At 44.4% G+C, this 26,651-nt stretch overlaps 1 protein-coding gene across 2 annotated transcripts in view; it reads right to left on the reverse strand.

Moving 5' to 3' along the window:
• Positions 1–26,651, reverse strand: part of NDRG3 (NDRG family member 3) — a 92,694-nt gene that overhangs the window by 47,484 nt on the left and 18,559 nt on the right. Inside the window, exons 2-3 of one of the 2 annotated variants that reach the window (XM_045362936.3) lie at positions 18,930–19,034; positions 3,030–3,065 (exon numbers count right to left, since the gene is read on the reverse strand). In XM_045362936.3, the coding sequence (XP_045218871.1) occupies positions 3,030–3,065; positions 18,930–18,986 (93 nt within the window). In that variant the 5' untranslated portion in view covers positions 18,987–19,034. The remainder of the gene's footprint in view (positions 1–3,029; positions 3,066–18,929; positions 19,035–26,651) is intronic. The other variant, XM_045362937.3, reaches the window with a different exon arrangement.

Below are 26,651 nucleotides of genomic sequence, written 5' to 3' on the forward strand. Positions count from 1 at the left end.
TTTATTTACTTTTTGGTGTTTTCTCATTTATTTTGCAACAAGTATGTAATCTATTATATTCTAATTTTCTTTTCTCTTTTATTCCTTTTTTTCGTTCGTTGAGACAGAGTCTCGCTCTGTTGCCCAGGCTGGAGTGCAGTGGCAGGATCTCGGCTCACTGCAGTGGCAGGATCTCGGCTTACTGCAGCATCTGCCTTCCGGGTTCAAGCAATTCTCCTTCCTCAGCCTCCTGAGTAGCTGGGATTACAGATGCACACCACCATGCCTGGCTAATTTTTGTATTTTTAGTAGAGGTGGGGTTTCACTATGTTGGCCAGGCTGGTCTCGAACTCCTGACCTCATGAATTCCTGACCTCAGCCTCCCAAAGTGCTGGGATTACAGGTGTGAGCCACCGTACCTGGCTATATTCTAATTTTCTTACTTCACGGGAGGTGCTGAATTTGAAGAAAATTAATACTTCTACACTTTGGGGCAGGAGTTCACGTGTATACACATACTATTTCTGGAGTTCTTCACCTTGAATTTTACTGTCACCCTCTCTCTAATGTTTTCCTTCTAGGTAAATTATGTCAAATATTAACAGTAATCAAGCTCTACTGGTTCAACCTAGGATCCAAACCATAACTGAAGTTAGATCAAATTAAAAACAATCAAACCCAAACTTCATTGTCACTATTTATTAAAAAATAATGTAACTTACTGTTTTAGAGGAAAGGAGCCATTGCCTACAGTGAATGACTGTAACAGCACCAGGCTGATTATGTTGTATATACAAAGTACCAAATAGTTATTACAAGAGGTGTTTGCAACTGAGATTCAGAAAGCTATAACTATACTATGAGCCTGACCCTTCCAAGGTGAGTCTCATCTGTTCTGCCAAGGAACCTCAGCTTTAAGAACAACTAGTTTCTTACATTTCAGCTCCAGATACGTCCAGGTTGGGAAAGAATGGGCAACAGATTCAGGAAGAATGGGGTTTTTCAATCCCAACCACTCAATGGCAAGTTATAAAACTTAATTCTTAATTTTCTGACTATAAAACAGAAATAAGAAAAACCATCTTGGCCAGGTGTGGTGGCTCATGCCTGTAATCCCAGCACTTTGGGAGGCTGAGGTGGGCGAATCATTTGAGGTCAGGGGTTCGAGACCAGTCTGACCAACATGGTGAAACCCCATTCTACTAAAAGTTCAAAAGATTTAGCTGAGCGTGGTGGTGGGCGCCTGTAATCCCAGCTACTGGGAGGCTGAGGCAGGAGAATCGCTTGAATCCAGGAGGCGGAGGTTGCAGTGAGCCGATATCATGCCACTGCACTCCAGCCTGAGCGACTGAGCGAGACTCTGTCTCCAAAAAAAAAAAAAAAAAAAAGAAAAGAAAAAGAAAAGAAAAAAAGAAACCATCTTGTAATATTGCTCTAACTATTGAAGATACTATATGTTTATTAGGTACCCTACAGTAGCATTCAAATTATTATAACTGTTTTGCTTATAAATAGTCCTTTGTTCTGATGCTAATGCTTAGAGATTCCACTGTACTTAACATAAAATGCATATTTGAAAATAACTATTTGCTGGTGGGTATACAGGTTGGCTGAATACTGGAAGCAAGGATGTTGCCAGCACCTTCCTTTCCTGCTAATACCCTCTGGGTCTACTTCATGTCACTTCTGTTGCTGCTATGGCATCTATCCCAAAAGTGGGAGGGTCAGGATGCCCAGTTTATAAGGTTTCCATTTCCCTGTACTTATTTCTTACTCCTATGTTTTCTTTTTTCTTATTTATTTCTTATTTATTTATTTATTCATTTATTGAGACAGAGAGTCCCACTCTGTTGCCCAGGCTGAAGTGCGGTGGTGTTATCTCAGCTCACTGCAACTTTTGCCTCCCAGGTTCAAGAAATTCTCCCACCTCAGCCTCCTGAGTAGCTGGGATTACAGGCACACATCACCATGTCCAGCTAATTTTTGTATTTTTAGTAGAGATGGGGTTTCACCATGCTGGCCAGGCTGGTCTCAGACTCTTGACCTCAAGTGATCTGCCTGCCTCAGCCTCCCAAAGTGCTGGGATTATAGGTGTGAGCCACTGTGCCCGGCCCTTAGTCCCATTTCTTTCAGGACCAGTCAACAGATAAAAGAGGTAGATGAACTGCTGGTTCATTTTACCGATTTCCAAACTGGCAACAGAGGTGATGCAAAAGCAGACCAGGAAGAACAGTTTCATTTAAGAAAACACTAATGAGTCAAGTTGAATTTTGCATTTCCAAACATAAACCCAAGAGAAATCTGCACATGGTATTCATAACAATTTAGGGAAAGATTTCTTTTAGGGAAAGATGTTACTGTCAAGAAATCTCTCCTCCATCTGCCCCTCTCCTATCTTCTCTGCGGTAAGGTAGCAAACCTCCATTTGCCACCTATGACAAATGAGGTTTCCAATATCATGTGAGGAAAAGAACTCTTAATCACAAAGAGACAGCTCTATTCAGTAACCTACAATCATAAAACAGGTACCTGGCAGGCAATTTCTGAACATGACAGCAAATCAGTTGGTTTTTTTTGTTTGTTTATTTTGTTTTGTTTTGAGATGGAGTCTTACTCTGTCACCCAGGCTGGAGTGCAGTGGCACGATCTCGGCTCACTGCAACTTCCGTCTCCCGAGTTCAAGTGATTCTCCTGCCTCAGCCTCCTGAGTAGCTGGGATTATAAGCATGCACCACTACACTTGGCTAATTTTTGTATTTTTAGTAGGGATGAGGTTTCACCATGTTGGCCGGTCTGGTCTCAAACTCCTGACCTCAAGTGATCTGTCTGCCTCAGCCTCTCAAAGTGCTGGAATTACAGGTATGAGCCACTGTGCCAATGGCCAATAATTGCAAATCATTTTAAGTGAACTTGATCCAATGACCAAACGAACATTAAGGACTCATTATTAGCTATAAGGAGAGATCCACTTCTACAAGACCACCACTACAGGAAAGGAAACACTGCAGAGATCCTGTACAGAGCCTCCTGGTTGCTTGTACAGTCCTTACCTGACAGTCAAAGTCCTGGAAGTTTCGTGTACCATTCTGTCAACAGAAGACACAAAACACAGTCAGTTTCCCCACATGGTTTCCCCACATGTGCAGCAAATTCAGTTCACAGTGAAAGCAGTGCATGTGCAGCCTTTTGGTTGCCATAAAACTGAAATGGTTCTCATCAGAAGGTTTCAGAGGCAGGGAGGGTTATGAACATGTGTTAATAAAGGCTAAATCTTCAGAGGTGAGATTATGCTTTAGCGGGCTCATGAGAAGATAAAAGGGAAGGGGCCTAGTTTTCTAGCAAGCTTATAACTTCTTGCCTTCCTACCTAAGGAGAGCAGTGGGAATTTGTAGGAAGAGGGTAAAACGTGGATCATAGTCTGGAAGCATACCTTGAACACGCAAGGGAAGCACCTGGGAGGAAAGGAGTTAGAGGCCAAAGCTGAGAAGGGTGAAGGAGAACAGGTGCAGAACCAGGAATTAAAGAAAGGATCAGGAAGAGGACAAAGATATGGATGGATCAGAAATGGAAGCCTTGAAAACTAACAGAGAAGAAAGGCAGTGTTACTGAAGGAGAGAAAGAAAGACAAAACAAGGTTCTTAACACATTGGCCTGTCTGTTGCATCCTATGAAATCACTGATAGGGAAAAAGGACAAGTCATGGAATCATTTAAAAAGTAAAACATAGGCCGGGCGTGGTGGCTCAGGCCTGTAATCCCAGCACTTTGGGAGGCCGAGACGGGCGGATCACGAGGTCAGGAGATCAAGACCATCCTGGCTAACACGGTGAAACCCCGTCTCTACTAAAAAATATTAAAAAAAAAAAAAAAAGGAAAACATAGTCAAAAAATCTAAGGAGAATTCACCAAGCTTCTAAAAAGGGATTATAATAATGACGATTGAGAAAAAAAAAATCAATGGCAATAATTCAGAAGCATTTTTCCAGCATTCCAGATGCCAGTATTGCAAGTCATAAGAGTATAAAAAAGGGGCCGAGTGCGGTGGCTCACGCCTGTAATCCCAGTATTTTGGGAGGCTGAGGCGGGCAGATCACCTGAGGTCAGGAGTTTGTGGGCAGCCTGATCAACACGGTGAAACCCAGTCTCTACTAAAAATACAAAAATTAGCCAATGTTGTGGTGTGTGCCTCTAATCCCAGCTACTTGGGAGGCCAAGGCAGGAGAATCGCTTGAACCTGGGAGCGGAGGTTGCAGTGGGCCGGGATCCTGCCACTGCACTCCAGCCTGGGCAACGGAGTGAGACTCTCTCCCCCAACCAAAAAAAAAAAAAAAAAAAAAGTATAAAAAAGGTGGCCAGGTGCGGTGGCTCAAGCCTGTAATCCCAGCACTTTGGGAGGCCGAGATGGGCGGATCACGAGGTCAGGAGATTGAGACCATCCTGGCTAACATGGTGAAACCCTGTCTCTACTAAAAAATACAAAAAAAAAAAAACTAGCCGGGCGAGGTGGTGGGCGCCTGTAGTCCCAGCTACTCGGGAGGCTGAGGCAGGAGAATGGTGTAAACCCAGGAGGCGGAGCTTGCAGTGAGCTGAGATCCGGCCACTGCACTCCAGCCCGGGCGACAGAGTGAGACTCCGTCTCAAAAAAAAAAAGGTAACAAGTGGGCCAGGCGCGATGGCTCACACCTGTAATCCCAGACCTTTGGGAGGCCGAGGAAGGTGGATCACGAGGTCAGGAGTTCAAGACCAGCCTGACCAACATGGTGAAACCCCATCTCTACTAAAAACATAAAAATTAGCCGGGCGTGGTGGTGGGCGCCTATAGTCCCAGCTATTCAGGAGGCTGAGGCAGGAGAATTGCTTGAAACCGGGAGGCGGAGGTTGCAGTGAGCCAAGATCGCACCACTGCACTCCAGCCTAGGCAACAGAGACTCCGTTTCAAAAAAAAGGAAAAAAAAATGGTAACAAGTGATGTATTTGGGAATAAAAGAAAACTTCTACTTGAATTTTCACAAAGTGTAACCCCTTTCCTGAAAAAAGTCTCCCATTATGTAGAAACTGATTTATCACGACTATTTATTCTGTCTCTACAATGACTTTCAGAAAGTTCCTAACAGCTTCCCAAAAGCTACCCCTCCAGAGATACTATAGCTATCCGATCCCCAAAAATACTAAGTAATCTCATCTCCCTTCAAGATGATCCTCCTAGAAATAGTTCTTTGGGTCCAGGCACGGTGGCTTATGCCTGTAATTCCAGCACTTTGGGAGGCTGAAACAAGTGGATCACCCAAGTTCAGGAGTTTGAGACCAGCCTGGCCAACATGGTGAAACTTCATCTCTACTAAAAAAATTACAAAAATTAGCCGGGCGCGGAGGTGCCTATAATCTCAGCTACTTGAGAGGATGAGGCAAGAGAATCACTTGAATCCAGGAGGCAGAGGTTGCGGTGAGCCGATATTGACCCATTGCGTGTCAGCCTGGATGACAGAGCGAGACTCCATCTCAAAAAAAAAAAAAAAAAAAAAAAAAGCAATAGTTCTTTGGGATCCCACCAACTATACTGCTGGCTGGACAAAAGAGAGGTTAAAAAGCACAGCCCAGGCTGGGCGGTGGCTCATGCCTGTAATCCCAGCACTGCACTTTGGGAGGCCAAGGTGGGCAGATCACCTGAGGTCAGAAGTTTGAGACCAGCCTGACCAACATGGCGAAACCCCATCTCTACTAAAAATACAAAATTAGCCAGGTGTGGTGGCGCGTGCCTGTAATCCCAGCTACTCGGGAAGCTGAGGCAGGAGAATTGCTTGAACTGGGGAGGCAGAGGTTGTGGTGAGCTGAGATCACGCCATTGCACTCCAGCATGGGCAACAAGAGTAAAACTCTGTCTCAAAAAAAAAAAATCACAGCCCAGTGTGGTATAAACACCCAAATAAACAAACTATCCACTCCATAAGAGGGACTATCTAGAGCTGCACTATCCAGTATGGTAACCATTAGCCATATGTACGCTTTAAATTTAAATTCAATAAAATAAAATCTCCGTTTCTCAGTTACATTAGCCATATCTCAAGTGTTCATACTCTTGGGCAGTACAGACACAGAACATTTCCATGACTACAGAAACTTCTACTGGATAACAGTGATCTAGAAGCCAAAAGCTTCTGAAGGAATAAGGTTATGAAAGAGTAGCCCTTAACTTTCTAAAAGCGGCAGTAAACTCACAACAGATTACCAGTTATAGAGAGACTACAGATGCCACTGAGAACGGGCAAGAGAATGGTAGAGACAGTAAAGTATTACTCCTAACACGAAACTGAATTCACAAAAAGTCTGATACAGTCACAGTATGGAAAGACAACTAAGATACTGTGCAGATGGGACTGGGCAGCACATTTCCAAGGAATGTTGCTATTGATTAAAAGGAGCATAGTGTTCCATGGCTCCCACTAGCCCTAAGAAATGTCTGAGGACTTCTTCAGAGAAATCATTGTGCTTAATTTACAGATAGACTATGAGAAGCAAAAGGAAGGGCCCTCTCATGGATTAGGATAGATGGTTTTTGTAGGATATAAATGGTCAGCCAGTGAGTTTCTGGTTCCTGATTCAACTTGTACCTTCCTCCAAATATAGCACAGGGCCTGGTATAAAACAGGTGATTGATACAGATTCATAAAACAAATAAGCCAATATTAAAAAATTAAATATTGAGGAAATTCTGTTAAAATCTGGGGTTTAAAAAAAAACTTGTGCTGCATTCCAGCTTAAGATATGTATGGTTAGTAAGAACCACGTAAGGAAAAGAAAGTAGGATACAAAATAGTCTTTACAGTTTGACCTTGGCTACACTAAAAATAGGTATTTAAAAAGACTAAAAGGCCGGGCACAGTGGCTCATGCCTATACTCCTATCACTTTGGGAGGCTGAGGTAGGCAGATCACTTCAGGTCAGGAGTTCAAGACCAGCATAGGCAATATGGCGAAATCCCATCTCTACAAAAAAAGGCAAAAATAATTAGCCAGGCGTGGTAGTGCATGCTTATAGTCCCATCTACTTGAGGGGCTGAGGTGGGAGGATCACTTGAGCCTGGGAGGTCGAGGTTGCAGTGAGCTGAGATCGCACCACTGCACTCCAGCCTGGGTGCAAAGTGAGATCCTGTCTCATAAATAAATAAACAAATAAAAGACAAAAAATTAACAACAGCAGCTGCTTCTGCAGAGAGAGTTTACGGGTGATTATAATTTTCTTCATATTATGTACAATGAGCATGTACTTCCCTTTCTGAAATTAGAAAACTAGAAAAAAAGGGTCTAGCAAACCCTAGAAAAAATACCAAATTTAGTATTTTGTAACATAAGATTTAAAGGGCTGGGTGCGGTGGCTCATGCCTGTAATTCCAACACTTTGGGAGGTTGAGGTGGGCAGATCACAAGGTCAGGAGTTCAAGACCAGATTGGCCAATATGGTGAAACTCCAACTCTACTAAAAATACAAAAATTAGGCCAGGTGCGTTGGCTCATGCCTGTAATCCCAGCACTTTGGGAAGCCAAGGCAGACAGATCACGAGGTCAGAAGTTCAAGTCCCGTCTGGCCAACATGGTGAAACCCTGTTTCTACTAAAAATACAAAAATTAGCTGGGCATGACGGCACGTGCCTGTAATTGTAGCTACTTGGCAGGCTGAGGCAGGAGAATTGTTTGAACCGGGACCCAGGAGGCGGAGGTTGCAGTGAGCTGAGATCGCGCCACTGCGCTCCAGCCTGGGCTACAGAGCAAGACTCCGTCTCAAAAAAAAAAAAAAAATTAGCCAGGCATGGTGGAGCATGCCTGTAGTCCCATCTACTCGAGAGGCTGAGGCAGGAGAATCACTTGAACCTGGGAGGCGGAGGTTGCAGTGAGCCGCCCAGACAGCACCACTGCACTCCAGCTTGGGCAACATAGCAGACTCCATCTCAAATAAATAAATAAATAAGGACTGGTGCAGTGGCTCATGCCTGTAATCCCAGCACTTTGGGAGGCTGAGGCGGGCGGATCACGAGGTCAGGAGATCAAGACTACCCTGGCTAACACATTGAAACCCCGTCTCTACTAAAAATACAAAAAAATTAGCTGAGTGTGGTGGCGGGCACCTGTAGTCCCAGCTACTTGGGAGGCTGAGGCAGGAGAATGGTGTGAACCCTGGAGGCGGAGCTTGCAGTAAGCAGAGATCATGCCACTGCACTCCAGCCTGGGCGACAGACCGAGACTCCATCTCAAAAAAATAATAATAAATAAATAGATTTAAAGATTGACCTCACCTTTTGAGGAATGATTTATAATGATGTCTAAACAGACCATATTAGGACTTCAGTCTAACAGAAGTCCCAGAGGTTCCTTTAGCGATTATTTAGAAAGATTAGAAAAAAATCACTCTAGATTGAATTAAAATCTCAGTCATAGAATATAGAGCCACAAATTCTGATTAGCTCTTTGGGACGCAGCTGTCATTGTATCCATGAATTCTCCTTTCTTACAATGATGTGACCACGACCATGAGGCATTCTGTAAAGCCCTCAGTTCCTGACATGAGCACAAAGGAGCATGCCAAAAGCAGACAGGCAATGCCTTCAATAACCTCAAGCTATGTCTTATTTGTTGAGTACCTAGCAAAAAACAACTCTGTGTTCTCAATCCCATCTTCATAGCTATACTCCCAGATAAAAGGTACCAATAACTGAGGGAAGACTATTTAGCACTTGTTTTCCTGGCTTTTTATTTATTTATTTATTTTGAGATGGAGTCTCGCTCTGTCGCTCAGGCTGGAGTGTAGTGGCGCCATCTCGGTTCACTGCAAGCTCCACCTCCTGGGTTCATGCCATTCTCCTGCCACAGCCTCCCGAGTAGCTGGGACTACAGGTGCCCGCCACCACACCCGGCTAATTTTTTTTGTAGTTTTAGTAGAGACGGGGTTTCACCGTGTTAGCCAGGATGGTCTCGATCTCCTGACCTCGTGATCTGCCTGTCTCAGTCTCCCAAAGTGCTGGGATTACAGGGGTGAGCCATCGCACCCAGCCTTTTTTTTTTTGAGACAGATCCCAGACCCTCTTGGAGAAAGGCTTCCAGTTTCATGAGTAATCACCCTGGAAAATGGGAATGACTAGGTCTATGTGACAGTAATTGGCTCCAGAGTTTCTGAATGGGGATCATTAGCCGGTCCTTGATTCAACTGCGGTTAACTGAGGCCATATTATTTATTCTCGGTACTCATTAAAAGTTCAATACTTGGCCGGGCGTGGTGGCTCAAGCCTGTAATCCCAGCACTTTGGGAGGCCGAGACGGGCGGATCACGAGGTCAGGAGATCGAGACCATCCTGGCTAACACGGTGAAACCCCGTCTCTACTAAAAAATACAAAAAAAACTAGCCGGGCGCGGTGGCGGGCGCCTGTAGTCCCAACTACTCGGGAGGCTGAGGCAGGAGAATGGCGTGAACCCGGGAGGCGGAGCTTGCAGTGAGCTGAGATCCGGCCACTGCACTCCAGCCTGGGCGGCAGAGCGAGACTCCGTCTCAAAAAAAAAAAAAAAAAAAAAAAAAAGTTCAATACTAGTCATTGGGAGCATTCTAAAAGGCTGAATACCTTCTGGGGCCCTTCCCTAGAGACTTCTTTTTTTTTTTTTTTTTCCTGAGATAGGGTCTTGCTCTGTCAGCCGGCCTGGAATGCAGTCACATGATCACAACTCACTGCAGCATTGATCTCCCAGGCTCAGGCGATCCTCCTGCTTCAGCCACTTGAGTAGCTGGGACTATGGGCATGTGCTGCCCTGCTTGGCTAATTGTTTTTTTTTTGAGACTGAGTCTTGATCTGCTGCCCAGGCCGGAGTGCAGTGTCGCAATCTCCACTCACTGCAACCTCCGCCTGCCGGGTTCCATCGATTCTCCTGCCTCAGCCTCCAGAGTAGCTGGGATTACAGATACGTGCCACCACAACTGGCTAATTTTTGTATTTTTAACAGGGACAGGGTTTCACCATGTTGCCCAGGTGGCCTCCAACTTCTGGGCTCAAGCAATCTGCCTACCTTGGCCTCCCAAAGTGTTGGGATTACAGGCATGAGCCACTGCACCTATCCTGTTTCTTTTTCTTTTTGAGACAGAGTTTTGCTTTGTCACCCAAGCTGAAGTTGCAGTGGCATGATCATAGCTCAGTGTGGCCTTGACCTCTGGGCTCAAGCAATCCTCCTGCCTCACTTTGTTTGCTTCTGATGTTCACAGTATATGGTTCCATTCTAATAAAACTTCTAGAAATTTCAGGCTATGGGTACTTTCTTTTTTCTGTCCATTTTGAAGATGCCATTAATTCCATATTCTGAGAAATTCTTACACGAAGCAGACTTAAGCAGCAGAAAGGGATTCAAGGAAAAAATTAAAACAACAGAATAATTTGAAGAGGAAAAAAGTCAAGGAAAGCCATTAATTATTACTGAAAGTTGCAGTCAAAGTAGAAGCCAGCTAACAGGAGTGTTTTCTGATGGAGCCTAGTGGCCATATGTAGAAGGTAAATAAAGTAACCCAAAAGGTAAATTACAGCAAGTAAAACTCACAGCAAGTAAGTTACAAGCTTAGAGAATTAGCAAAAATAAACTAGAACGGGTCAATGATTAAAGTGAATTATGAAAAAAAGAAAGGGGGGTGTGAAAGGGAGAAATGTTTCAAAAACAAGTCATTCCTAGGGAGAGACATGTCGTTTCCTAACATGAGATCTGGTCAACAGGCATAGTTTCAAAAGACAGAAGCAACAGACATAATGTAAAGAAAGATGAGATGGATAAGACCTTAGACCAACTATCAATAGGAAGAGATTTTGGGTGAATTTACCTGTTCTGTGAATGTAAAGGAAAGGTCTGTGTCTGATTCACCGCTCTATTCCTGGTCCTGACACTTAATGAGTGTAACAAATATCATTTTGTAGAGGTTTTGAACATCTCAAAATAGAGATACTTGATTTGAGGAAGAAACGAATACCAAAGAGGAAAGGTTATATGTAATTGACATGCTAGGGACTAAAGTGGAGAAAGTGAGTTGTTGCAATAGTAAAAGGTTTCAGAAATAAGCTGATTCAAAAAACAAAACAAAACAAAACAAAACTGTTAAAGAGAATAAAATATGACTTTGTATTAAAAAGCCATACACAAAAAAGATAATCCTTCCCAACAAAAAGTGGAAACAAAGATGGGGGATTGTACAAGCAAAGAGTTAGATAAGCTCAGAAAATACTCCGTTTTTCTTTAATAATAAAGATTAATATAATCAATTAGTATAATAAATCAGTGTATTAAAATCATCAGCAGGGCCATGCGCGGTGGCTCACGCCTGTAATCCTAGCACTTTGTGGGGCTGAGGCAGGTGGATCACGAGATCAGGAGTTTGAGACCAGCCTGGTCAAGAGACCAGCCTGGCCAATATGGTGAAACGTCATCTCTACCTAAAAATACAAAAATTAGCAGGGTGTGGTGGCAGGCACCTATAATCCCAACTACTCGGGAGGCTGAGGCAGAAGAATTGCTTGAACCTGGGAGGCAGAGGTTGCAGTGAACCGAGATCGCATCATTGCACTGCAGCCTGGGTGACAGAGCGAGACTCCAACTCAAAAAAAAAAATCATCAGCAAATCATTTTCTTTCTTTCTTTTTTTTTTAGACGGAGTTTTGCTCTTCTTGCCTAGGCTGGAGTGCAATAGCACGATCTCGGCTCACAGCAACCTCTACCTCCCGGGTTCAAGCCACTCTCCTGCCTCAGCCTCTGGAGTAGCTGAGGTGGCATGTGCCACCAGGCCCGGCTAATTTTATATTTTTAGTAGAGACAGGGTTTCTCCATGTTGGTCAGGACGGTCTCGAACTCCTGACCTCAGGTTATCCGCCCGCCTCGGCCTCCCAAAGTGCTGGGATTACAGGCATGAGCCACCGCGCCTAGCCCAGCAAATCATTTTCAAGTAGAAATCAGTTCAAACTGATAATCCAGGGACAAGAATGAAAATTCTATATATACGTGCATATATATATATATATATATATATATATTTAAGTATCTATAGCAATCATTACCTTCAAAATATACTAAGAAACAGACTTCATAAAGAAATTTATAAAGAGGTTGGATACTTAGATAAAACTATCTACAATCAGATAATCCCCTGTAGATTGCTGAAAAAGTAGAATTTCCACTCTAAAAATCCCATGGGCATTCTGCTAAGGTGTGGCTAAGACGTGGATCACCTATTGCCTCCTGTAACTGGTTAAGGGTCATCTGGTCTGTAATGGTGGCATGGTAACTTGTTTGGGAACCCATTTCCTGCTGCAGTCCCATCTACAGCAACAGATGACAACAGATGTAACACTCATGTCTTAGTACATTAAGGGACACCCACTCTCTAGTCCACACTAGATGTAGCACTTCATGAATATTCTTTGATGAAAATGTCAATAAATCTATTTTTAATTACAGCTGCTTTTTCTTTTCTCTCTCTCCCCCTCGTTTTTTCTTTTTTTTTTTTTTTTAAACAACCTTGGAGCTGGGTGCAGTGGCTCATGCCTATAATAGCAGCACTTTGGGAGGCTGAGGCAGGAGGATTGCTTGAGCCCAGGAGTTTGAGACCAGCCTGGGCAACATAATGAGACCTCTTCTCTACAAATAATTTAAAAATTGGCCAGGCATGGTGGCGCACACCTGTGGTCCCACCTACTTAGGAGGTTAAGGTGGGAAAATTGTTGAACCCAGGTGGTAGAGACTACAGCAAGCCATGGCCATGCCACTGTACTCCAACCTGGACGACAGAGACCCTGTCTCAAAAAAAAAAAAAAGAAAAAAAAAGGCAGTGGTTCATGCCTGTAATCCTAGCACTTTGGGAGGCCAAGATGGGTGGATGGCTTGAGCCCAGGAGTTTCAACATGGCAAAGCTTGGTCTCTAAAAAAATACAAAACTTAGCCAGGCATGGTGGCAAGAGCTACTCAGGAGGCAGAGGCAGGAGGATCGCTTGAGCCCGGGAGGCTGCAATAAGCCATGATTGTGCCACTGCACTCCAGCCTGGGCAACAGAGCAAGCCCTGAGCACAAATGCTTTGGCTATCTCTGTTGTCCTGGAGGTTACAAAATGTTGTTCCCAGGGTTCTCCCTCCTCTAGTTCTAACACCCTCCTCCCTCCTCTGTTTACATGTTGCAATTAGTAGAAAAGGAAAACTTAAATTGCAGTAAAATTTACCCCACTTTCAGGTGGGTGTGGTGGCTCATGCCTGTAATCCCAGCACTTTCGGAGGCCAAGGCGGGCGGATCACTTGAGGTCAGGAGTTCAAGACCAGCCTGGCCAACATGGCGAAACCCCATCTCTACTAAAAATACAAAAACTAGCTGGACATGGTGGCAGGTGTCTATAATCCCAGCTACTTGGGAGGCTGAGGCAGGAGAATCACTTGAATCCAGGAGGCGGAGGTTGCAGTGAGCCAAGATCATGCCACTGCACTCCAGCCTGGGCAACAGAGCGAGACTCCATCTCAAAAAACAAAACAAAACAAAAAAAGATTTACCTCGGCCGGGCGCGGTGGCTCAAGCCTGTGATCCCAGCACTTTGGGAGGCCGAGGCAGGTGGATCACGAGGTCAGGAGATCGAGACTATCCTGGCTAACATGGTGAAACCCCGTCTCTACTAAAAAAAAATACAAAAAACTAGCCGGGCGTGGTGGCGGGCGCCTGTAGTCTCAGCTACTTGGGAGGCTGAGGCCGGAGAATGGCGTGAACCCGGGAGGCGGAGCTTGCAGTGAGCCGAGATCACACCACTGCACTCCAGCCTGGGAGACACAGCGAGACTCCGTCTCAAAAAAAAAAAAAAGATTTACCTCACTTTCTACTGTAACAACCAAAACAAAGTACATAACTTATTTCTGTTCTCGCTACTAAACATTTATTCCCCTTTCTGCTATTTCCTCAATTCTTCAGAAGCTAAGTGTGGCCTTCTACTTGTTTTCTCAAGCCTCACCTTTTGCTTTCACAGGGTTCGGTAGTATCTGAACCAATAGTAGGTAGAGGAAGGCAGGGAAAATGAAGCAAAACAGTATACTCTCCTGTTTATTACAAGGTGTTTTGGGTGAGGAGAGTGGAGCAACCAGGTACAAGAGGCAGCAGATGGTGGGAAGAACCCTAGACCCCCAGGTCCAGGTCAAAGTCAAAAGACGTAGCTTCTATCCTGGCTTCACCAACTTAACAGACACTAGCTCTGAACAAGTCACATAACCTCTCAGTGTCATCTGTAAAACGGAGTTAAAATATCTTCAACTACTTACAAGAGACTGGAAGATTAAAATAAGATATTATTTGTGAAAGTGCTCTGAAAATAGTTAAATGCTATTTTAAAAATCACTTCATATGCCCATGGAATTTCTGCCCCGCAAAACAAAGTACTGGTGGTTGCTTCTTTTCATCACTGGAGCCAAAACAAGTATGGCAAAATTATCCACTTCTTGACAATTCTGAGCCATAGACAAAATTACAGGCATACTAAAATAAAATGGGAAAAGTACCAACAAATGACGTGAGACAAGTTAACATAAGCCTTGCTCAAAGCTATATTGAGAATGCCTCCTTACAGTCATCTCAGGACAATTTTCAAGGTAAAACGTTGGTTCTAGTCTTCCTTTAGCTTCCTGAAGCCTGGAGGATGCAGCAATGTCTTTAGCAAAAAGTATATTTATAAGGATAATGGACAGAAGGATAAGGTGAAATACTGCACATTTTTAGGCTTCTCCTTAAAAGAGACAGGGCAAGCCACAAAGGTGATGCCAAAACATCTATAGGATTAACACAGTGGAAACGGCTCAGGTTTTAAGAGTAGGAAAGACTTTGATTTCCGTCTGGCTTTGCCACTTCTTTACTAGGCAAACCAGCATTTCATTCGGATTTTTAATCTGTGAAGTAGGAATACTACTATCTATCTCAAAGGGATATTCTGAGAATTAGAGAGAATGTATGTAAAGCACTTGGCACATAAAAGATAATAAATAAATCACAGCAGGACAGGCAAAAACAACAACAAAACCCTCAAGCCATCTACTTCTATGCAAATCTGGAGGTTTTTCCTCTACACCAGTGGTTCTCAACCAAGGCAATTTTGCCTCCCAGGGACATCTGGCAATGTCTGGAGACATTTTTAGTTGTCCACTGGGGAGTACTATTAGCATCTAGTGGGTAGAGGCCAAAGATGCTGCTAAACATTCTACAATGCACAGAGCAGTGTTCCACAACAAACAATGATCCAATCCAAAACATCAACAGTGAGAAATCCTGCCATACAGCAGGCATTCTTTGATACTCAATAGGAGTAAGCTACTTCACCTTTTCCAGCCTTTGTTCACTCACTAGCAATGTGGGAATAAATTTATCTGTGTTCTCTTCCTCATCAAGCTATTGGGAGGTTCAAATGAAGTAATGGATGAGAGGCATTATTATCATTATACCGTTTACCACATACACAAAACCACCCACCTGCTGGGCAGATAGAAGCATTCACGTACTGGGGAGGGGGAGAGGGAGGCTAATGGGACAGAAGTCTTTGTTTGGAAGTGCCATGATCTAAAGAGGGCCTCTTGCCTATCTACCTGCTTGGCAAGAGCCGAGAGAGTCCTCATGAATAGTGATGGCACAGGAGCACTTACATCTCAGGGAGAGAGAGGAGTAAGGTGGAATGTGGGAGGTGGGTAGGAACAGCATAGGCCTATCAAAGAGGAGCGGATAGATGTTAGGAAGTGAGACACTGCTTCGTGTCTTAGTCTACTCGGGCTGTCATAACAAAATCACATAGACTTGATGGCTTAAAAGAACAGAAATTTATTTTCTCACGGTTCTGAAGGCTGCAAAGTTCAAGATTAAGGTTCTAGAAGGGTTCAGTTTCTCATGACGAATCTCTTCCTGGTTTGTGACAGCTGCCTTCTTGCTGTGTCCCCATATGGCAGGGGAAGGGAGAGAGAAAGAGAGCCTCTTTCTCTATTTATTTATTTTTTAAGACAGGGTCTTACTCTGTTGCCCGGGCTGGAGTGCAGTGGTACAATCACAGCTCACTGCAGCCTCAACCTCCCAGGCTCAAGTGATCCTCGCAGCTCAGCCGCCCAAGTAGCTGGGACTACAGGCATCTGCTACCACACCTGGATAATTTTTTTAATTTTTTGGTAGACAGGATCTCCCTTTGTTGCCCAGGCTGGTCTTGAACTTCTGGCTTCAGGTGATCCTCCCGCATCAGCCTCCCAAAGTGCTGGAATTATAGGTGTGAGCCCGGTTATAGGTGTGTGCCTGGCTCAGATTTTATTTCCTTCCTCCTCTCCTAGGCACAACATTTTTGGAACAGCCCTCACATATACACATACACAAATAGTACTTAAAGGAGAGAGTTTTCTGGAAATATGAGGGGAAGCAGCAGGAGAAACCAAATGGAGGTTAAAAAAGCATGCAGTGGCCGGGCGCAGAGGCTGACACCTGTAATCCCAGCACTTTTGGAGGCTGACGCGGGCAGATCAAGAGGTCAAGAGATCGAGACCATCTTGCCCAACACGGTGAAACCCCATCTCTAGTCAAAATACAAAAATTAGCTGGGTGTGGTGGTGCGCACCTGTAGTCCCAGCTACTTGGGAGGCTGAGGCAGGAGAATTGCTTGAACCCAGGAGGCAGAGGTTGCAGTGAGCCAAGATCACGCCATTGCACTCCAGCCTGGTGACAGAGCAAGACTTCGTCTCAAAAAAAAAAAAAAAAAAAAAAAAAAAAGCCTGCAGCTTGCCAAGGGAGAGAGAAGTCTGGTGAAAGATAAAAGAAGGGGTGGGAGTGGGAATGGAGAGGTCACAGGGATGAAAATGGGGTGGCAGGATTCCAAAGCAAACTAGCAAGCACATAAGACGTCAGCAGCTCCAGAGGCTGCAGGTGAAGGGCCTTGCCTTGGGCAGATAAAAATAATAAGCAACAGATTATCTCCTGGTGTCACCCGCACATCCCCTCCCCGTCCCCCCCGTCCATCCATCTTTATCCTCATACTCCATCAACACTCCCTCAGGAAAGGATGGCATGACCTCACTCACACAAAGCTACAAGAGTACTTCAATAGAGACAATGAAAATAAACCAAAACAATAGAGTGGAAAGGAAGGAATTTCAAGCAGCTGGGCACGGTGGCTCATGCCTGTAATCCCAGCACTTTAGGAGGACAAGGCGGGTGGATCACAAGGTCAGTTTTGTAAAAATACAAAAATTAGCCAGGTGCATGCCTGTAATCTCAGCCACCCAGGAGGCTGAGGCAGGAGAATCACTTGAAACCGGGAGGTAGAGCTTGTAGTGAGCGAAGATTGTACCATTGCACTCCAGCCTGGGTGACAGAGTAAGACTCCGTCTCAAAAAAAAAGACGGAATTTCAGGCACATTTACTGAACACTAAGGAACAAGAGAGAAAACAAAACTTTCTTTTTTCTGAGGCAGAGTCTTGCTCTGTCACCCAGGCTGGAGTGCAGGTGCATGATCTCAGCTCACTGCAACCTCTGCCTTCTGGGTTCAAGTGATTCTCCTGCCTCAGCCTCCCAAGTAGCTGGGACTATAGGCCTGCACTACCACGCCCAGCTAATTTTTGTATTTTTAGTAGAGATGGAATTTCACCATGTTGGCGAGGCTGGTCTCAAACTCCTGACCTCTAGTGATCCGTCAGCCTTGGCCTCCCAAAGTGCTGGGATTACAGGCGTCAGCCACTGCACCCGGCCAAAACCTTTCTTTTGGTAAATCATATCACACCAGTGTCTAGTGGTCATCAACTGTGCTGCTCATCTGCTCCTTGTGTAGTTCTCTGACACTAACATAAAAATGTGGTATACGACTGACATCCAGTCCTCCCTGATAAAAACTGTGATACTGACAGAAAGATCACATCATAGACTTGGCAAACTTTAGGGAGAACACTGTAGCCCACATACATCACCAGTCATGGATGGTAAATTTTCCTTATTGAAACTGAAAGTCAAGACACTTGGATTCTGAGTCAAACTCCACCCTCATACTTTCTTTTTCTTTCTTTTTTTTTTTTTTTTTGAGACGGAGTCTCACTGAGTCACCCAGACTGGGGTGCAGTGGTGCGATCTTGGCTTACTGCAACCTCCGCCTCCTGGGTTCTAGCAATTCTCCTGCCTCAGCCTCCCAAGTAGCTGGGATTACAGGTGCGTGCCACCACACCTAGCTAATTTTTCCATTTATAGTAGAGACAAGGTTTCACCTTGTTGTCCAGGCTGGTCTCAAACTCCTGACCTCAAGTGATCCACCTGCCTCGGCCTCCCAAAGTGCTGGGATTACAGGTGTGAGCCACTGCGCCCAGCCCCACCCTCATACTTTCTGCTTAACATTGCCACATTATTTTTTCCCTTAACATCTCTATCTGTAAAATACAAAAATCTCAAAGATAACTTGATTGAATGTGGCTCATGGAAACAAAAGTAGGAAGAAAGAAAAGAGGGGGAAACATCAAAAAGATGCTTAAGAAATAGATTTTTTTGGCCTGGCATGGTGGCTCACACCTGTAATCCCAGCACTTTGGGAGGCTGTGGCGGGTGGATCACGAGGTCAGGAGATCAAGACCATCCTGGCCAACATGATGAAACCCTGTCTCTACTAAAAATACAAAAATTAGCTGGGCATGGTGACGTGTGCCTGTAATCCCAGCTACTCAGGAGGCTGAGGCAAGAGAATCGCTTGAACCAGGGAGTCGAAGGTTGCAGTGAGCCGAGATTGCACCACTGCACTCCAGCCTGGGGACAGAGTGAGACACCATCTCAAAAAAAAAAAAAGAAATAGATGTTTAAAGTATTCCTTTCATTGAAAATCAAGCCACATATGTTTTAAGTTACTATTTAGATGATACGGAAAATGAAATACTATCAGAAGAAGAGGCTTGTCCATATTTTAGTGAAAACAGAGAAGTCTTTACCTTATCATTTAGAAGTGGTTTGATCTCTGTGAGCTGAACATCCTGAAGTTCATCCATGAGGTCAGATGACGAGAGTAGAGGAGTCTCAAGAATAAATTGGTAACTCTGAAACAGAAAAAAAAGAAGTGAAGAAAAAGGCTTAAGCCAGAAGTTGGAAACATAATAGTCACAGTACACCCATTCATTCAAATATGAGACTTACTCTGTGCCATGCCCTGCTCAGGGCGCTAAAGACGCATAGTCACTGCAGACAGACACTAACGTGGTCTGCAGGATTCTTGCCTCCTGGTATTCACACCTTTGCATAATCCCCCCAGTGAGTGTGGGTAGGGCCTGTGGCTTGCTTTTAACCATTAGAATATGGCAAAAGTGATGGAATGTATATGAGTGACTTTACATGATTACATTATATAGTATTTTCACATCTGTCTTGCTGAGGGACACTCTCTCCTGCTAGGTCTGAAGAGGCAAGCTGATGTGCTGTGAGAGGGCCACGTAACAAGGAACTGAGAGCAGCCTCCGGCAGAAAGACAGCAAGAAACTGAAACCTTCAGTTCAACAATCTGCAAGGAACTGAATGCTGCCAACAACAGGAGCCTGGAAGCAGATCCTTCCCCAGCTGAGTGTCAGATAAGAAGCTGCCCGACACCTTGATCGCCATGTTGCAGAGGACCTACGCAACCCACACCAGACTCCTGAACCACAGAAATTGTGAGACAATAAATATGTGTTGTTTTAGGCTACTACATTTGTGGTAATATTTTTATGCAGTAACAGATTAATACAATTAATACAATAGTCTTTGCTCTCATGGAGCACACATTTTAATTACTGAAGATGGATAAAGAAACAACATACTCAAAGCTATGCTTGGAACAGACTGAAAGACGGATTAAGCGGGGACAAAAATTGAAGGTTATTACTGCAGGATGAGGCCTTGAATTAGGAATGGCAGTGGGAATGAAGGAGGAGGGAACCAAGGCTAAGCTTACTAATCCTCATTTGGGGAATCACAGCAGTGGATGAAAGGTATGGTAGTCAGCTCCAAGATGGCCTTCAACGAGCCCAGTGATCCCTGACTCCTGATATTCATTCACACATATGTATAATCCCCCACCCAAATAAATCAGGGATGGCTTGTGTAACTAATGGAATATGGAGGAAGCAACAATAGGTGACTTCTGAAGCTACATCATAAAACACATTACAGTTTCTGCTTCAAGACACTATAAATTGCTAGTTCTGGGGGAAGCTAGCCACCGTATCATCAGGACACTCAAACAGCCCTCTAGAGAGGCCCATGTGGAGAGGAACCAACTTGCCAGTGCCAACCTGCTAGCCATATGCATGATTTACCTTGCAAATGAATCCTCCAGCCCCAGTCAAGAGTTTGGATGGCTACAGTCCCAGGGACATCTCACTGCAACCACATGAGAGACTCTAAGCCAGAACCACCCTACCAAGCCTGCTCCCAAGTTTCTGACCCACAGAAACCATGAGAGATAATAATTTTGTTTTAGAGTGATCTATAGCAATAGAGAGCTAATACAGAGGGAGAGCAGAATGGGGAGTTCAGAGAGAAGAGGCAAGTTGGAGAGAGATAGGCAGGGTAATGAATTACAGATTCTTCTTCTATCCCACCATGCAAGAAGCCATGGAGATAGGCTGCAAATACTCAATATTGCAGGAAAGTGATTCCCACCTAGACTTCACAGCTTCAGGCATCATCCTTTTTGTCTTGGCCCTAAACCTATCAAGTCAGGAAAAATGTTAATTCAGAGTTGGGGATTTACACTTAATAACCATTTATTGAGTACCCATTGCACTGTGGAAGATACAAAAAGGGTCCCTGCCTCTAAAGAGTAGAGATGACATTGATCTATAAATTGACAAATAAAAAGAAGGGCCATAGGAATTCAAAGGAGAAGCAATTATGTCTGATTGGTGGGAATCAAGAAAGCCTTCCAAAGATATCAGTCTAATATATACGTGTGTGTGTGTGTGTATATGTGTGTGTGTGTGTGTGTGTATATATATATATATATTTTTTTTTTTTTTTTTTTGAGACCTAGTCTTGCTCTGTCACCCAGGCTGGAGTGCAGTGGCACAGGCACAATCGTGGTTCACTGGAACCTCCACCTCCTGGGCTCAAGCGATTCTCGTGCCTCAGCCTCCTGAGAAGCTGGGATTATGGGCACCTGCTACCATGCCCAGCTAATTTTTGTATTTTTAGTAGAGAGAGGGTTTCACCATATTAGCCAGGCTGGTCTTGAACTCCTGCCCTCAAGTGATCCACCCACCTCAGCCTCCCAAAGTGTTGGGATCACAGGCATGAGCCACTGCGCCCAGCCTAGTGTACTATATTAATCCACTGTTCTGTTTACCTTCTAGAGATAGAATGACATGATTTTGATTTAATTACCTATGGAGAGGGTATGTGTCCCAGGCTACCTTTTAGCTATTATTTGCCAACTCACTGAAATAAATCCTGCTCCCAGCTACGCCTATGTTAGAACAGACTAACAAAAAAAGCCCTCTTATCATTTATTCAAGAGACCCAGGGGATGTCTATTGAGAACACTCCTCAGGCTATGAACCCGACATGCTAACTGTGAATATTCTAAAAGTATGAACCACCTAGAGACCACAAGCTTGATGATGTTTGACCTCCCTATAGGACAGTGGTTCTTTTGTCAGATCCCAAGCACCCATATACTTGAATGAGCTACTTAATGCCCAGAAGTTGAATTTTTTTTGTTTATTTTTATACCAGTCACATTTCAAAAGGGGATGAGGTGGTTTGACTCTTACACAGTGAGTTTCAGCCAGCACCTACATTCTCTCTTTCACAGTCCCCACTTAACTCTCAAAATACTGGCCTAACTGGAATCTACTCCTTGCTTATTTATTAATAACACTATAAACTGTGGCTACTTTTTATTTGAACTTTACTATTTATCAGTTATTTAAAATGGCAACTTACAACCTTTTCCCGGCCGGGCATGGTGGCTCATGCCTGTAATCCCAACACTTTGGGAGGCTGAGGCTCGATCACCTGAGGTCAGGAGTTCGAGACCAGCCTGGTCAATGTGGTGAAACACCATCTCTACTAAAAGTACAAAAATTAGCTGGATGTGGTGGCACAAACCTGTAATTCCAGCTACTCCAGCAGGCTGAGGCATGAGAATCACTTGAACCCAGGAGACAGAGGTTGCAGTGAGCCACGATCTGGCAACTGCACTCCAGCCTAGGCAACAGAACAAGACTCTGTCTCAAAAATTTAAAAACAAAACAAAACCAGCTTTTTCCCTTTTATAAAAGCAATATGTGCTCACTTTAGAAAATATGGAAATCGGCCGGGCACAGTAGCTCACACCTATAATCCAGCATTTTGGGAGGCCGAGGTAGGTGGATCATTTGAGGTCAGGTGTTCAAGACCAGCCTGGCCAACATGGAGAAACCCCATCTCTACTAAAAATAAAAAAATTAGACAGGTGTGGTGGTGCACGCCTGTAATCCCAGCTACACGGGAGGCTGAGGCAGGAGAATCGCTTGATCCTGGGAGGCGGAGGTTGCAGTGAGCCAAGATCACGCAACTGCACTCCAGCCTGGGCGACAGAGTGAGACCCTGTCTCAAAAAACAAAAAAGAAGAAAATACGGAAATCAGCTGGGAATGGTGGCTTACACCTGTAATCCCAGCATACTGGGAGGCTGAGGTGGGAGAATCACCTCAGGTCCGGAGTTCGAGACCAGACTGGACAACATGGTGAAACCCTGTCTCTACTAACAGTACAAAAATTAGCTGGGTGTGGTGGCAGGTGCTGTAATTCCAGCTACTCGGGAGGCTGAGGCAGGAGAATCACTTGAGTCCGGGAGGTAGAGGTTGCAGTGAGCCAAGATCATGCCACTGCATTCCAGCCTGGGTGACAGAACGAGACTCTGTCTCAAAAAAAAAAAAAAGAAAATACAGAAATCACAGAATAATGAACAGATAATTTACTCATAGTCCTTCCATCTAAAGAAAGCCATTTTAGCCTATTTCCACTTGTTCTTTTTTCCCAGTTAAATGGTGATTTCCTGAAATTGTTTTTTCAACTCACCCACTTTATTCCCTACTTTAATTCACTCACTAGAAAGCAATGCACTTCAAGATGGGAATTATTCAAATATGACTCCACATGGGTGGGCCTGTCAAAGGGTCAGAGAAAGGCCTAAGGCGCCCTCAAGTCCAAAGTGACAGGCGTTCACCTAGTGTTCCTTTTTTTTTTTTTTTTTTTGAGATGGGGTCTTACTCTTTCACCTAGGCTGGAATGCAGTGGCACAATCATGGCTCTCAACCTCCCAGGCTCAAGCAATTCTCCCACCCCAGCCTCTCACGTAGCTGGGACAACGGGCATGTGGCACCATGCCTTGCTAATTAAAAAAAAATTTTTTTTTAGAGACAGGGGTTTCACTATGTTGTCCAGACTGGTCTTGAACTCCTAGACTCAAGCAATCCCCCTGCCTTGGCTTCCCAAAGTGCTGGGATTACAGGTGTGAGCCACCACACCCAGCACTATGTAATTTTTTTAAAGATGAAGAAAAATGCAATTTTTACACCAACAAACTAACGAAGACACAAATTAAATGAGAAGGCTGTCCCTATCAGCTAGGACCAATGCAGGCTCGGGCAATAATGCTGTGCAGGACAGTAAGCTGCTCCAGGGTGACTCAGGATTTGGCATCACGGCAGTAGACATTCACCTTCCACGTATTAGGGGATCTAATGCATTCTTCTGGAGACTCCATTTTTGCTCCACTTTCAATGTCTCAAGCCCTTGCCAGTGAGCAGTTGTATAACATATACAAGAAAACTAAGATTCTGGTGGAAAACTCCATCTCCAGATCCCTCAGCTACACAGACAGGTTCCCTCCTGGGGATCTAAGGCCTGCAGTTCCAGCATCTGCACAAATGGTAGGGTTACCAGATCCCATACTGGTACTAAAAGCTATTAATATTTTCAAAAGGCTAGTAGGGATTTTATAAATTGCAGTAAATAATTTTTGCCTCTTTCCTAGTCATATGAGGAGGGAGGATTGACAAGGAAAAACTAGCCATCTTCAAATTAAGGAAATGAGTCTGATACCAAATGGCTAGAAAGGGAAAGGAGAAAAGGTGGCCACCTACTCTGTCAGGAATTATAATCTCGGCACTTTATGTTTAATCCTCATAACAATCCTCTCTGGTAGATATCTTTCTTTCTTTCTTTTTTTTTTTGAGACAAGAGTCTTGTTCTGTTGCCCAGGCTGGAGCGCAGTGGTGCAATCTCAGCTCACTGCAACTTCCGCCTCCCAGGTTCAAGTGATTCTCCTGCCTCAGCCTCCTGAGTAGCTGGGACTATTAGGCACATGCCTCCACGCCCAGCTAATTTTTGTATTTTTCAGTAAAGACAGGGCTTCCCTGTCAGCCAGGCTGGTCTCAAACTCCTGCCCTCAAGTAATCTGCCAGCTTCAGCCTCTCAAAGTGCTGGGATTACAAGTGTGAGCCACCCTGCCCGGCCTAGATATCTTTATTTATTTATTTTTTTCTTTGAGACAGAATTTTACTCATCACATAGGTTAGAGTGCAATGGCGCAATCTCAGCTCACTGCAACCTCCACCTCTTGGGTTCAAGCGATTCTCCTGTCTCAGCCTCCAAAGTAGCTGGGATTACAGGCGCCCGCCACCAGGACTGGCTAATTTTTATATTTTTAGTAGAGATGGGGTTTCATCATGTTGGCCATGCTGGTCTCGAACTCTTGACCTCAGGTGATCCGCCTGCTTTGGCCTCCCAAAGTGGTGGGATTACAGGTGTGAGCCACCGCACCCAGCCTTTATTTCTTTATAGATGAGAAATTTAGGCTCAGAGAAGTTAAGTAACTATTCTAAAATCCCCACATCTAATAAAGAGCCAGGAGTGGTGGCATGCAACTATAGTCCCAGCTACTTGAGAGGCTAATGCAGGAGGAATGCTTGAGCCCAAGAGTTTAAGTCCAGCCTGGGCAACACAGCAAGACCCTGCCTCTAAATAAGTGAATAACAGGGAAAGGATTTTAAAACCTTTGCTTTCCCATTATAGGTTGAGCATCCCAAATTCAAAAATCTGAAATCCAAAATGCTCCAATGGGCTCCTGGAAGAAGTGACAAAGGACAGATGGATGGATAGATGGATGGATGGGTCGATGGATACATGGACACACACATACATAAACAAGCTCCAATGGGTATCTCCCTTGAACATCAAGTCCATGTTCAAAAAGATTGGGGTTTTGGAGCATTTCAGATTTCACATTTTCAGATTTGGGATGCTTAAACAGCAAGTATAATGCAAATATTGCAAAATCAGAAAAAATCCAAAATCTGAAACACTTTTGGTTCAAGGCATTTTTTTGGTTTTTTTGGGGGGGGTTTTTTGAGACACAGTCTCACTCTGTCACCCAGGCTGGAGTGCAGTGGCTCGATCTTGGCTCACTGCAACCTCTGCCTCCTGGGCTCAAGCAATTCTCCTGCCTCCATCTCCCGAGTAGCTGGGACTATAGGCATGTACCACCATGCCCGGCTAATTTTTGTATTTTTAGTAGAGACAAGGTTTCACCATGTTGACCAGGCTGGTCTCAAACTCCTGACCTCAGGTGATCCACCGACCTCAGCCTCCCAAAGCGCTGGGATTATAGGCGTGAGCTACCACACCTAGGCTGTTCAAGGCATTTTGGATAAGGGATACTCAACTCACGTACCATAATGTCTGTGCCAGGCCCCATCTACTGATTGTAGGACCCTGAGCAAGTTTTTTTTTCTCTTTACCCACCCTGTGGCACCTCCTTGAGGTAAGAGAAGCCTAAAGCAATCCTATACATACCAACAATGACTCAGATACCTTAGAAATGAAGCTCTGAGTCATCACACCAGGACAAGAGCCCTCACTATCTCAGTAGTTATAACACTAAGGGCATAGAGGATGTGGAATGAGTAGAGAAAAGACAAATGAAGTTCTAGCTATTACTTGGCAACCAGTTTCAGAGGCAAGGGCTATTTCTTGCTTGTTAGAACAGTGAGCCTCAAAATCTATCACCTGAGAATCTTGTTTAGGATCTCAGATATAATCAGTTTTAAGTGATGAAAATCTAACATGTGCCCTCATCACTGAGGAGAGATGGAGATAATCTGAGGTTAGGAGATGAACTGAAAGGCTTATTATTAGCAACAATCTTTTTTTTTTTTTGAGACAGAGTTTGGCTCTGTCACCCAGACTAGAGTGCATTGGCATGATCTTGGCTACCTGCAACCTCTGTCTTCCAGGCTCAAGCCATTCTCCCACTTCACCCTTCCAAGCAGCTGGGACCACAGGAACACGCGACCACGCCTGGCTAATTTTTGTACGTTTTGTAGTGTCAGGGTTTCACTTTGTTGCTCAGGCTGGTCTCTAACTCCTGAGCTAAGGCGATCCACCCACCTCAGCCTCCCAAAGTGCTAGGATTACAGGCGTGAGCCACCATGCCCAGCCAATTAGCAACAATCTTCAATAGAGATCAGTGAGGATGGGGTAAAGAAAGACTCCATTGATTTTGTCCTGCCTTATTCCAAAATTTCAGTAAACTAGATGGAACTTTTATTTTTTATTTTTAAATTTGGGGGCCGAGTATGGTGGCTCACATCTGTAATCCCAGAACTTTCGGAGGCCAAGGCGGGCGGATCATCTGAG

Source organism: Macaca fascicularis, chromosome 10 (assembly GCF_037993035.2).
Source record: "Macaca fascicularis isolate 582-1 chromosome 10, T2T-MFA8v1.1".
NCBI lineage: Eukaryota > Metazoa > Chordata > Mammalia > Primates > Cercopithecidae > Macaca > Macaca fascicularis.